The sequence below is a fragment of the Carya illinoinensis genome, chromosome 5 (genome assembly GCF_018687715.1).
Source record: "Carya illinoinensis cultivar Pawnee chromosome 5, C.illinoinensisPawnee_v1, whole genome shotgun sequence".
In the NCBI taxonomy this organism is placed as follows: Eukaryota; Viridiplantae; Streptophyta; class Magnoliopsida; order Fagales; family Juglandaceae; genus Carya; species Carya illinoinensis.
Window position 1 is genome coordinate 27613458 of NC_056756.1, and position 12621 is coordinate 27626078.

General features: G+C 36.8%; 1 protein-coding gene across 4 annotated transcripts in view; it reads right to left on the reverse strand.

Moving 5' to 3' along the window:
• The window catches only part of LOC122309228 (pre-mRNA-processing protein 40C), a 42329-nt gene extending 33323 nt beyond the window's left edge, over positions 1–9006 (reverse strand). Inside the window, exons 1-7 of one of the 4 annotated variants that reach the window (XM_043122622.1) lie at positions 8799–9006; positions 6081–6396; positions 5846–5992; positions 4618–5266; positions 4328–4491; positions 1300–1337; positions 772–850 (exon numbers count right to left, since the gene is read on the reverse strand). In XM_043122622.1, coding sequence (XP_042978556.1) covers positions 772–850; positions 1300–1337; positions 4328–4491; positions 4618–5266; positions 5846–5992; positions 6081–6389 — 1386 coding nt within the window. In that variant the 5' untranslated portion in view covers positions 6390–6396; positions 8799–9006. Of the gene's footprint in view, positions 1–771; positions 851–1299; positions 1338–4327; positions 4492–4611; positions 5267–5845; positions 5993–6080; positions 6397–8798 lie in introns of all 4 variants that reach the window. The other 3 variants (XM_043122624.1, XM_043122621.1, XM_043122623.1) reach the window with 3 other exon arrangements.
• Between the last annotated feature and the right edge of the window lie 3615 nt (positions 9007–12621).

The following is a 12621-nucleotide window of genomic DNA, read 5'->3' on the forward strand; positions in this document are numbered from 1 at the left end:
CTAATCCCAGGGGTGCATAGGCCCTTGGCCTTTTCAAATGGTTTTTAAATAAGTGCTACTAAAAAATTTTTTAATAATAAAGTTTTTGAGCATTTTTATGTTTGTAGAATCTTTTATACATCGCTCATATGTAATGTGTTGTTAGTAGCATCCTTAATATGGAAGGGGGGCTTACATTTTCAGAATTTTTTAGTTGCATACTTTTTCTAGCTAGGTGCTTCTAATGTTACTTCCTGAGTACTTGGCCAACACCTTCTGCATTTTAATAAGAGGCATATGAATATCTGTAATTTTTATTTTAATTTTTTTTTGCTTTAGTTTCTATTTAGGTGTGTTCTCTTGTATAGTTCCTGTGTACTTGGGCTATACCTATTTACTTGGAATAAAATTTCTTATTATCTATCAAAAAAGTAAAATTATCTTACTTGTCGGAAAATAATAATAATATTAGTAATAATTATTATTGCATGCATGCATAAGTAGTAGATAATGGCAGACACACTGGCTAGACGACAAATTATAGACAGACTTGCACTGATCTCAAGAACTGAAGTTGTTTTTGCTAGGAAGGCATAAACTCACATGGCATCATGAAGCCTAAAAAATGAAGGCATGCAGAGAGAAAACAGAGAATGCAACTAAACTAATTTAGCTCTAAACAGATTTGAAGAACGTGGCAGAATCTTTCCCAGGTGATGGGGTGGAGAGGGGAAGAGGGCAAGAAAAACAGGGAGAGTCTTCAAGTACCCAGTAATCTCAACATACCCATACCTTTGTTTTACTGTTGTAGTAATATTTTTTACCATCACTTGTGGTGACTAATACCCAATCAGTACCCAATATGCTAGTCCTGTCCAAAAGGAAAACATGGCAACACTTTAGAAGGAAAATTTTTAAGGCATTGCTTTAGACAGCAACGATCACCTGCAACAACTCTAATAGTTAAAAGGAAAACAGTGCCAACAAAAAGTAAACCACAGAAACTCTAATGATAATATTGTAAAATCAGAGGACTTTTCAGATTTTCCCACACCCCATGGACAGGACCAAAACAGATCATCTGTAAGTTATATAACATGTTAACCTTTAAATAGCTAAAAATAAAATCAAAGTTCCGACGGTATCTTCAGTAGCAAACACATATATCTGTCCTGGTTTCCATTCGTTCTCAAGTTCTGATCGAGATTTTTAATAGACTTTTTCATTCCAATTAAATGCTTTGGCATGACTCAGAACCCTGTCTAAAACATGAAAGACAACAAATATTCCAATACCATGAAGAATAATAACAGAACTTACGTTGAAACTGGAGTTGGCTGCACAAGTACTTTATCATGCTGCAACAGTACCAACCAAGAAAAAGGTAATATTTAATTAGATGCACTGAGGGTAATCTAAAAGTCAGACAGAATAGCCAAAGAAGTAGTTTCCAGTTCTAAGAAACTTCCTTAAAATATTTGAAAGCCATGCAGTAAAGGAAACCTCAAAACTAAATTCTCTCTAAAAGTCACAAATGCTCGTCAAAACAAAACCAATTGAAAATAACCTTCCATGCATAGAGATTTCCTAGAGAAGTCATAGGAGAGCCCACAAGATTAAATGCTTGAACATCTTTGTATGTAAAAGTAAAAACAAATGCCACTTTCCAGGCTTCTTCTCTCTAGCAACTCATACGTACTCTGAATAACAACTTTTTAGTAATGTCAAATTATGAAAACATAAATTTTTATTTGGGTATATACAGTATCTCTTTACAAGGGCTGGCTGTCTAGGGACAGGTTAAGGCAGGACCTGCTCGGCTTGCTTCAGATAAGTCATGAGATTAGGTCAGGGAATTGGAAAGGGGTTCAGGGCGGGCAGGCTTTTGGGCACACAGAAAAGGGGAAGTGGATGGAGGATTGCCTTTGGAAGCTGGAATGCAGGGATCGTGATGATCTAGGTATTCCTTACAGAGCCAGATAGTTATAGCATTAATTGCAGCGGTAATAGGGGGATGTTGGAAATTGGACACTGTTCGTAGTAACACACTCAATAATCCACGTACAACTTTGTTGGGGAAGCCAACGGTCCAGAGTACAGCAAGGAAAAAGTCCTACCTCAAAAGAAAATCGTCGGTGTATCATTGTTGGATATAGTGAAGAATGTAAACATAAAGGACAGTTTTGATCAGATTTTTGTGATTTAACATAGTTTAACATAAATAGGGTAGCTGGGAAATTCACCCAAATATTAGGTAGTTATTTCAAAACTTGCAGCAATGAAGCTTTCATGATATCTAACAAAACATTAGTACTTGAATCCAAAAAATATCAATTATTTATGGACACTCAAAGCCTCTTAGTTGCTTCCAAATATTTTTTTGGAATGCAAGGATAAAAACATAATACCATTGTATGGGTTTTACAGAAAAAGAAAAAATATTAAGGTCTAACCATCAAAAGCTTCAACAATAAAATCCACTCCACATCAAAAGGCATACCTGCCAACATTCCAAAAGCTGTTTTAGAGTCATAATTAATTAGAAAATGAAATTGCGGTGATAGAATCTCACAAAGGGTCTTGTGGATGGTGGTTTTTTCTCGGGCTTCTCAGTGGAGAATGGAAATTATGGCTCTCTCGATATCTCTCACCTTTTATTTGCCAATGATGCTCTCATCTTTTGTGGAGTAAATCAAGGCCACATTCAATCTTTGAGGGCACTTCTTCTATGCTTTCAAGTCGTCTTCAGTTTGAAAGTGAATCTATCAAAGTCCAAATTGGTCCGTGGGAGATGTTCCTAACATGGCAAATCTGACCAGTCTCTTGGGATACAAGGTATCTTCCTTACCCATCAAATACCTTGGCTTACCCTTGGGTGCTACTTTCAAGTCAGAGGGTATTTGGGATGCCATGATTGCAAAGGTGGAGTGTAGACTAGCTACCTAGAAGAGGTTATACCTATCCAAAGGGGGTAGGCTTACATTAAGTGAAAGTACCCTCTCTAACCTATACACATATTTCTTGTCTTTGTTTCCACTTCCCACAAAGGTTTCCAACCTTATTGAGAAACAACAATGGGATTTCCTGTGGAGTGGGATGGGGGAATGAGTTCAAATTCCATCTAGTGAACTACACAATGGTATGTGCACCACTATCTAGGGGAGTATTGGGGTGGAATTGTGGAAACACACAACAAGAGGATGGGAGGCTTTATTTAGACCCATGCATATTGAGGTGGGTGAAGGCTCTCGAGTAAAATTTTTGACATGACAAATGGTGTGGTGATTGAAGCCTTAAAGACACATTCCCAGCAATATTTGAGTTCACGCAGGCGAAGGATGCTTCAGTAGCTTATCTCTTGGATTTTTCTAATGGCTCCCCTCAATGGAATGTTAATTTTATCATAGTAGCACAGGGTTGGGAGTTGGATGTCATCATTGAGTTCTTTGCTTTATTGTATTCCACAAGAGTGACCATTGAAAATATAGACAAGATCAATTAGAGCCCCTCCAAGAAGGCTAAGTTCATGGTTAGATCATTCTACCAAATCAACATACGCTTAAAGCACTTTTAGAGTTGCTACCGTGGTTTTCAGCATGATCTACGAAAGCTTTTCAACAAAAGCTTCAATTTGGTGCTTTTTAAAACAATTGGTTTATAGCTTTTTTTAGATGCTTAAAGCACATTTTATAAATTTACCAAACATACAATTTTACTCAACCAATCGGACACTAAAGCTCCTTTAAAAAGCAGCATTTTCTGTTTGGACAGCCTCATGGTGTTAAATTGGTGTTGCACATGTATAAAGAATGGTGTAACGGTAGATCATCTGCTCCTACACTATGAGGCGGCTAGGACCATGTGGGATGACTTTTTTGTGGGAAGGGTAATATCATGGGTCAAGCCTAGGAGGCAGTATATTTTTCAGCAAGTTGGAGAGGCCTCCAAGGAAATCCTCAAGGGGCAACAATTTGGGAGATGGTTCCTATATGTATTCGTTGGTGCATTTGGAGGGAGAGAAATGATAGAAGTTTTGAGGATCGAGGGGAGGACAATGGATGAGCTGAAAGCTTTCTTTTTCAAAACTTTGTTCTTTCAGGCGGGGCCACAGATCTTAATGGGCTAAATATCCATGATTTCTTTATCTCAGTTGTAAAATTTTTTTTTTTTATAAGTATCTCAGTTGTAAATTCTAGTTAGGCATTACTCATGTATATGTCCTATGTACTTGGGCTATGCCTATGTTCTAATGAATAAAACGTCTTGATCACCTATCACAAAAACAAATCTCACAAAGGGAATGAGATAACCAGTACTTGCAAAGACAATATCACAATCACAAAAATACCTCCCCCTTAAAGCCAGGAGGCTTATCATATGTGGATTCTCCAGTCACGGCATTATAATAGTAGACTACTCCAGCCTCTGTCTTATGAGCAGTCCAGGCATCTAATTGTTCCTTAACAGCAGCTCCATCTTGAGTTCCAACTTCTTCTACATTTTTCCTATTGTCTGCAAATATATCAAGTGACACTAATGAAGCGAAAAAAAAACTCCACACAACATCAATAAAGAAGAAAAAATAAATCATACATTGTTTCATCAGTAATTAGTACGAAACCATCGGCATACCAATACCCGGAGGAGGCAATTCTGGCTGCATCCTCAAAGTTCCTGCCAGTATATGACCAGAAGCAGCAGAAGACACAGATATTGTCGGTGCAGTCCCCAAAGGAGTAACGCCAGGAGGTTGAGAATCAGGTAATGGAACAGAAGGGAGAGGCATACCACGTGCTGGCAAAGGAAAGGGACCAGGAAAAGCAGCAGGGTATGGCTGGAATGGTGACCTGGGCAGGCCACCCATCTGTGAAGGCTGCAACCAGATTCCCTGAGGGGGAGCAGCCATAGCAGGAAAGGATCCATAGGGAGTGCAAATTTGAGGCTGGACGGCAGGACCTGATAAAACAGGGGCTGTAGGCATAGTGGGTCTTGGGACAGATGAAGAGGAAGAATCAGTAGCAACAGATGGAACAGTCAGATTAGAAGAAATTTGAGCGGGCGCTGCTATTCCAGGAGGACCAGGTGTACCAGGAGTTCCAGGCATTCCAGGAGGCATAAAAAAAGATGGGGCAGAGGGCACCCAAGAAGCTACTTGGCTCAAGCTAGATATTGAAGATACAGAATTGGTAGAACTTGTAGAATTATCAGCAGGTAATGAAACAGGCTGAGGGATAGTCGATGCAGATGACAGAGTGCCAGCTTCTTGTGCAACAGCAGTCAATGTATTCTGGAATTAGCAAGCAATTTAGAATGGGATACAATCATATCAGCAACCATTACTGATTTAGAAGATAAAACTGTAATAATCTTTCAATTTCAATGGCTTAGCAATAATTAGATACAACTATGCAAAAGATTTTTTATAAGGCTCAGGCTGTTTAAGCTGTGTTATTCTGTTTTATTTTATGCTTCAAAACTCTGAGTAATTGGATCAATTGTCGGCAAAAGGATGCAACAGGTAGACACAAGCCACATACATAACAAAAACTGTTTCAGTACACAATCCATCTTGGCAATTAGAACATTTAAACTCTTCATCAAATTTCCATGCAGTAATATAACAAATAACCAAACATTTGGATCATCTTCCCAAACATATAAATCTATATCCTAGAAAGAACAAAAGAAAGAGAGGAAAACAACGAAAAAGATTACCCTGATGACAGCAGCAGGTGGCTGTATTTCCATAAGGGTTGTTTAGTAATCAAGATGGAAAAACATTTATAAAGTCATGCACTACAGCAATAGAGCAATAATCACATTTCACCTATGAGAACTCATGTTTACTTAAAAATATGATGCTTACCCCACTAGATTGGAACAGCTGATTGCTAGGGAAAGCAACACTGCTTTGTGAAATGTTATATGAAAAAGATGGACTAGAAGATGAAGACACGCCCGAAACCGGTAGTTGAATCAGCAATGGAGATGCAGGTGGATTTGAGTTAATGACCTGAATAAGATGTAATTAGTCAGAATCAGAGAATAAAAAATACAAAAATCATCTAGAACTCCAACGCACGGTATAAATTATTACTTACAGAGCTAGATGATGACTGCTGAGAACTTCCAGGAGGTGTACTAGCATTTGAAAGCACATTATAAGAGAACGAAGGTGGAGGAACTGCATAGCCAGAAGCATTAGCAAATCTTGCTTGGTTAGGTCCTTGTGTTGAACCACTTGCAGTACCAAGTAAACCCTTTGACGTAGGTGTAGCTGCACCAGGAGCAGGAGCAGCAGCAGTTGGAGTTGAAGGGCCACCAGATGACACTACAGCAGATGTACCAGGTACAGGTGCTTGAGAAGTTGATGGCTGTATTTCCTGTGTTAACCAAGCAGGTGATGCCATATTTTACCTATATCAAGAGTCAACAAGATAACAATCCTGATCATTCAGCTTATATGCATGCATCTGATTTTAAGATGCCCTCTCCCCCCCACCCCAAAAAAAAATAATCAACAACAAAACCACCAAAAAAGGGATGGTAGCCCCTAGTATCAAATTTATTATTTGAAGAGCAAATCTTTTAAAGAGAGAGTGGAAAGTGGGAGGAAAGAGAGAATAGAAAAGCATACAAATCTCAAAATATGATGCCCTATATTGAGTGAGTGTAGGTGGTGAATGAGATCCTACATTATTTGGAATTGAGAAATTCATGCTCTTTATAATGATGTCAAGGGGCTCCAATTGTACCATTAACTAATCCTCTTAAACTATGGGACCAAATGTCGGATTGTGCTTGTATGTGGGAAGGTGGTGAATGGGATTCCACATTGCTTGGTAGGAAGAAGGTCAAGCCCTTTATAATAAATTTCAAGACACCCCACACATTGCATCTTTACTTGATAAAATAAAATCTTAAATCTTGACTAGTCCTTTTGGAGTATAGGCCCAGGTGTGACTTGGACTTCCCTTGGGTCGTTACAAATGGAATCAAGTCCAATTCCAACAAAAAATGTGGGAAAAATGTGGGACTTGAGCCATACCAACTATGATAGAATGGCTCAACAAAAACAAGGGGGGAGATTGCGATACCCCGTATTGTAACGTCCCAATGGAAGGCCCAAGTCACATGGCATATACTTCAAAATGACTAGTCAGTTATACAATTGGAGCCTCATTGGAACATCATAAAGAGCAAGAACTTCTACTTCCCAAGCAATATGGGTACCCATACACCACCTACCCTTATCACTTTTTTTTTTATCTGTACCCTTATCACTTATTAGAATAGGGTATCACACATATTGAGTGAGTTTATGTGATGCATGGGATCTGACATTGCTTAGGCAATATAAGTTACTGCTATTTATAATGATTCCAAGTGGCTCCAATTGTACCATTGACTAGTCCTTTTGGAGTATGAGCCCAAATGTGGCGTGCACCTTCCTCGGGGTGTTACACAAAATGGGAGAGAGAGAGAGAGAGAGTAACAAACTAAGTGAGAAGAATAATTTTTTGAAAAAAAAGAAGGGCAAAATTTAACATCATCATCATATTGCTATTTTATACCCCCTTCTCATCCCCTTACTCCTACTACCCCACAAACACGTAAATGTGCTTTTGTTTGAATTCTTAAAGCATGCTGCCTCTTGTTCAAGCAGGATTCAGACCCTGTACAAGTGTTAAGCGTAAGAGTCTCACAAAGCAACCCCTCACAGCAACCATCAGAATAAGAGTCTCACAAAGCAACCCCCTCACAGAAACCATCAGATACATCTCCATTGACATATATGCCCAATAAAATGCATGCTTTGATAATATCTAAAGCAACATACTGTTTTTAATCATAGATAGTAGCTAATTTTAACAATGAACCATGATTGGGTTACAATAATAAAGGATATGTGCAACACATAAGAAGGGCCTCCAAGGAATTCTTTATTCCAGTAAATCAAAAGAAAGAAGAAAACCTCAAAAACTTTTCAAGGAGAAAGTTTGGGAAGCCTATTTTCAATAATAAAGTTTTTTTTTTTGTAATGATAAAAATAAAAAAAATAAAAAACGTTTGGAAAGTCTATTAGACTATGGCTGAATAAGTTTTTTTTTTTTTTTTTGATTAATGGCTGAATAAGTTTATGAGGTGATCTCAGGTAAGGGCAGAAAAGTCGAGAATGCAACGTTTTGGACTTTGGACACAGTGCATAAAAGTATTTCTACATGACCTTTGGCATACTGTCTATATGCATGAACGTCGGAATCTATAGTTTACAATGGATGGCAGAATTTTAAGCTTAACCCTTAACTTCGTTCATTTAAATATTATTTACCTTAAAAAAATATTCAGTTCTACCTTTTCTCCTATGGTGGCCTTTTATATTGCAGTGCGTAGTCCAATAAAACAAAAATGAAAAATCCAGGGAATTAATTATATATCTAACCCAACTTACTGTCAAGAACTTGGTTCTTATATCGCATCTTCGTGAACCATTACAGAATTATTTTCTTTTCAGCATTATCTCAACAACCAAATATAACTAAGCTAGTAAAATAAGCGTGAGGTACAGAATTAATCGTTAATGTAGAAGAACGATTACATACACGATGAAAAAGAACAGCACCAATAACAACAAAGGTAAACTAAAACCTTAGTAGACTGTTCTACTTTGAAAGAAAGCTAAATCCTAAAAAATTGAAAACTCTCTTAAAAAGTAAACCGCTATAAATTAATTTACCAGTTTGTCTATTTAACGAGAAAGTTTTCTCGGAAAGTATTTTCTACCACAACAAGCATAGGGCAAGAGAGCCAATGCTAACCAGATTGAGTTCGGGAACGTAATGGAGCAATGGAGTTGTGTTCCCCGTCCGGTGGGGCGCACGTTAGCGTCCGTCGTCTGCGTCTATGCGGGTTTTGCGTCCGTGAGTTTAACCCTCCGAGTGGGAGAAAAAGAGAGGAAGGGGTTGAAATGGAATGAAAGAAAGGACCTAATGCGCGAGGAAGAGGGTTCGCATTCTGTCCCCTCGCCTATGTACTTCAATACTGCTCCACATTGCCACGTATTCATTCCACATCGGCCTATTTGAATGAGAAGACCCAAATCCTGTGCAGGATTTACTCTCCATAAACTCGATTAACATATTATAATGAAAAATGAGGTTTACAATAGTAAATATATAAATATTGCGTAATTATTTTTAAAAAAATTAATAAATACTAGATTTATATTAAAAAAATTAATTTTTTAATAATAAATCTCACTCTTTTTTAAAAAAATTATGTAGCGCTTGTACACTTTATGACTATATCTAACATTACTTTTTAATAATTTAAACTTTTAATTTTAGTTCAAATTTGAATTAAGTTGACCTCATTTGCCACCAAGGCCACACCATCCACCCCTAGCAAGGGGAGGACAAGGGGCCCCAACATTTTTTTAGAAATATTGGCACATAGTTGGAAAAAAGGTTAGTAAATCATTTTTATCTATTTTACAACAAGGCGTGGTCCCTATGGAGTTGAATGAAACTTTTATTGTCCTTATTCCAAAGAAAAATAAGCCTGAAAAAGTCCAAAAGTTCCAGCCTATTAGTTTATGTAACGTGGTATATAAGATAATTGCTAAGATGATTACTAATAGGCTAAAACTTTTGTTGCCAAATATTATTTCCTCCAGTCAAAGTGCGTTCATATCGAGGAGAGTTATTACTGATACTATTCTTCTCGCATATAAGGCTGTCCATTCTATAAAACAAAATAAGAGGGGAAGAAGTGGAGTTATGTCAATTAAATTGGACATGAGTAACACGTATGATAGGATGGAGTGGTCATATCTTGAAAAAGTTTTACTCAAATTGGGGCTTGATCCAAAATGGGTAGAGCTGATTACGACATGTCTATCTTTGGTGTCGTGTAAGGTTTTGATAAATGGGATTCCTTCTTCTTCATCGGTCCCCTTTAGATGATTGAAATAAGGAGATTCATTGTCACCTTATTTATTTGTTTTATGTGCGGAAGGCTTATCTGCTCTCTTTCGAGATGTTGTTAATAGAAGACTAATTTCGGGGATTAAAGTATGTAATGGAGCACCATTGATCAGCCACTTATTCTTTGCAGATGATAGTTTGTTGTTTTGTAAAGCAAATGTCATTGAAAATGAGAATCTGATGCAGTTACTACAGCTCTATAAAGAGGCTTCTAGACAGTAACTAAATCTAAAAAAAAAAAAAAATTGAGTTATTACTTAGTAAGAATGTGGACATGGATGAACTTTTTAAGGATATTTGGCGTGTTAATTCTATCCAAGCTCATGATCGTTATTTGGGACTATCATCTTTTGTGGGGCACTCTAAAATGGAGTTGAAATATCGGATTTGGAATAAATTACAAGGGTGGAAAGAAAAACTCTAATCGCAAGCTATAGTAGGAGAATTTTGATTAAAGCAGCAGTCCAAACCCTCCCTACTTTCACAATGAAATGTTTCAAATGTCCGAAGCTACTTTGTTAAGAATTAGAATCTATGTTTACATGCTTTTGGTGGGGTCAAAGAGAATATGAGCATAAGATGCATTGAATCAATTGGAAAAGAATGTGTTTTTAAATTGAAGGGGGGATGGGATTTCAAGATTTGGAGACTTTTAACCTTCCTCTTCTTGCAAAATAAGGATGGTGACTGATACCAATCATAAGTCTCTATTGTCCCAGGTTTTTAAAGCTAAGTATTACCCAAAAACTTCTTTCATACATTCAAAAATTAAGGAAAATTCTTTTTATGTATGGAAAAGTTTATGTTCATCAAAAACACTTCTCAAACAAGGATGTTATTAGCGCATTGGCAGTGGGGAGAACATTAAAGTGTGGTCTAATAAATGGTTATCAAATTTAAACACTCTTGAAGTTCAATGTTCAACCTTGTTACCATCCAATGTAACTGTTAATATGCTAATTGATTCATTCTAGATAGTGGAAAGTTGATTGAATACAATTTGTTTTCCCCTTTCATGTGGCTGAAGCAATTTTAAAAACTCATTTGCATTCCTGAGTTGTTGACAAGTTTGTGTAGGGTGAGAATAAAAGTGGTCAGTATATAGTAAAATCTAGTTACCATTTTGGATGGGGTATGAATCTAATTCTACATAGTATCAAGAATTTCAATCTAGTAGGTGCTCCACTTATTGCAAAAGATTATGGAACTTGTTATTACTCCCAAAAGTTAAAAATCTTGCTTAGAGGACCAGAAAAAATAGTCTTCCAACAAAATCTAACTTGGTGCAGATAGGTGTTTTATCATCTAATTTGTGTGAAAGTTATCAAACTCAAGCTGAAGATCAACTCCATGAATTATGCCTTTGTTCTAAGGTAATCCATATATGGAAGTAAAGATGCAATAAAGTAATTCCTCTATTTTCTCCAGCTTCTTGTATTGATAAGGTAGTAGATTCTCTTATGAAAGATGATATGGCTTTAGTCTCATCTTTTCTTGCTATTGCTTGGGGTGTGTGGAAATTCAAAAATTCTATCTTGTTTGGGACTAATAGTGATTCAATTGAATTATGTGTTGATAGATGTGTTGAGTATGCGGAAAGCTTCAATTTTATTAAGCATTCTCAGCTTGTGTTAAATAAAGAGAAGATTCTGTCATGGAAATCTTCCCAAGCAGGGTATTTGAAATTGAATTTTGATGGGGCTCTTTTTTAGGATATGGGTGTTGCTGGAGTGGGAATGATACTTCGGATAATAAATGTGTTGTTTTGTTTGCTGCTAGTAGACAGGAAATGGGGAATTTCTTAGTGGATGATATTGAAGCTCTAGTTGCCCTAAGAGGTTTACAAATGATTTTACAGTTGGGATTTTTAAGAGTACAGTTGGAACGGGATTCAATGACTATTATTGAAGATATAAAATCCCAAGAACCCAATTTTACATCTTAAGGGCCTTTGATTATGGAGATCCAACATCTTCTAATATGCTTCCAGAATTATGATGTTATGCATGTAGGGAGGCAGGGTAACAAAGCAGCACATCTCTTAGTGCAACATGCCAAAAGGGTGGAAGATACGCTCAATGGATGCATTCATTCTCAAATTTTCTTTCCAATATAGTGTTATTAGATTCTGAGTTGGTCTAATTACTTGTTATGCTACTTATTGAAGGTTCTGTAATTTGAACTGGTTGTATCATGTTATTCAATTGTGAATGAAATTTGTTTATTAAAAAAGAATCATAATGAAACCCTTCCCCCCCTCTCGATTCCTTGTTAGTACTCACTCTCAGCTCTCTATATCTCTCACTCTTAGACCCTGTCACTCTCAGCTTAACTTCTCTCTCTCTCTCAACTCAGCTCTATTTGTATGCAACTCACGCCATCATTGAGACTCGAAATTCACTCTCTCTTCATCTTTGTAATATCAATCCAAAAGTTCTCATTTTCCTTCTTTCTTTTTTTTTTTTTTTGGGCAATAGGGGATGGAAATTTTCATTAGATTTGGAGAATGAGATTGTATTTTGGATGCTATAGAATATGAGATTTACCGGTGTTCGTAACTTTGTATGTTGATTGGGATTAATTAGGATTTCAATCCAAACCTTAATAAATTAAGGTATCAAATTGAAACCCTAACATAAATTAAGGAATTTGAACC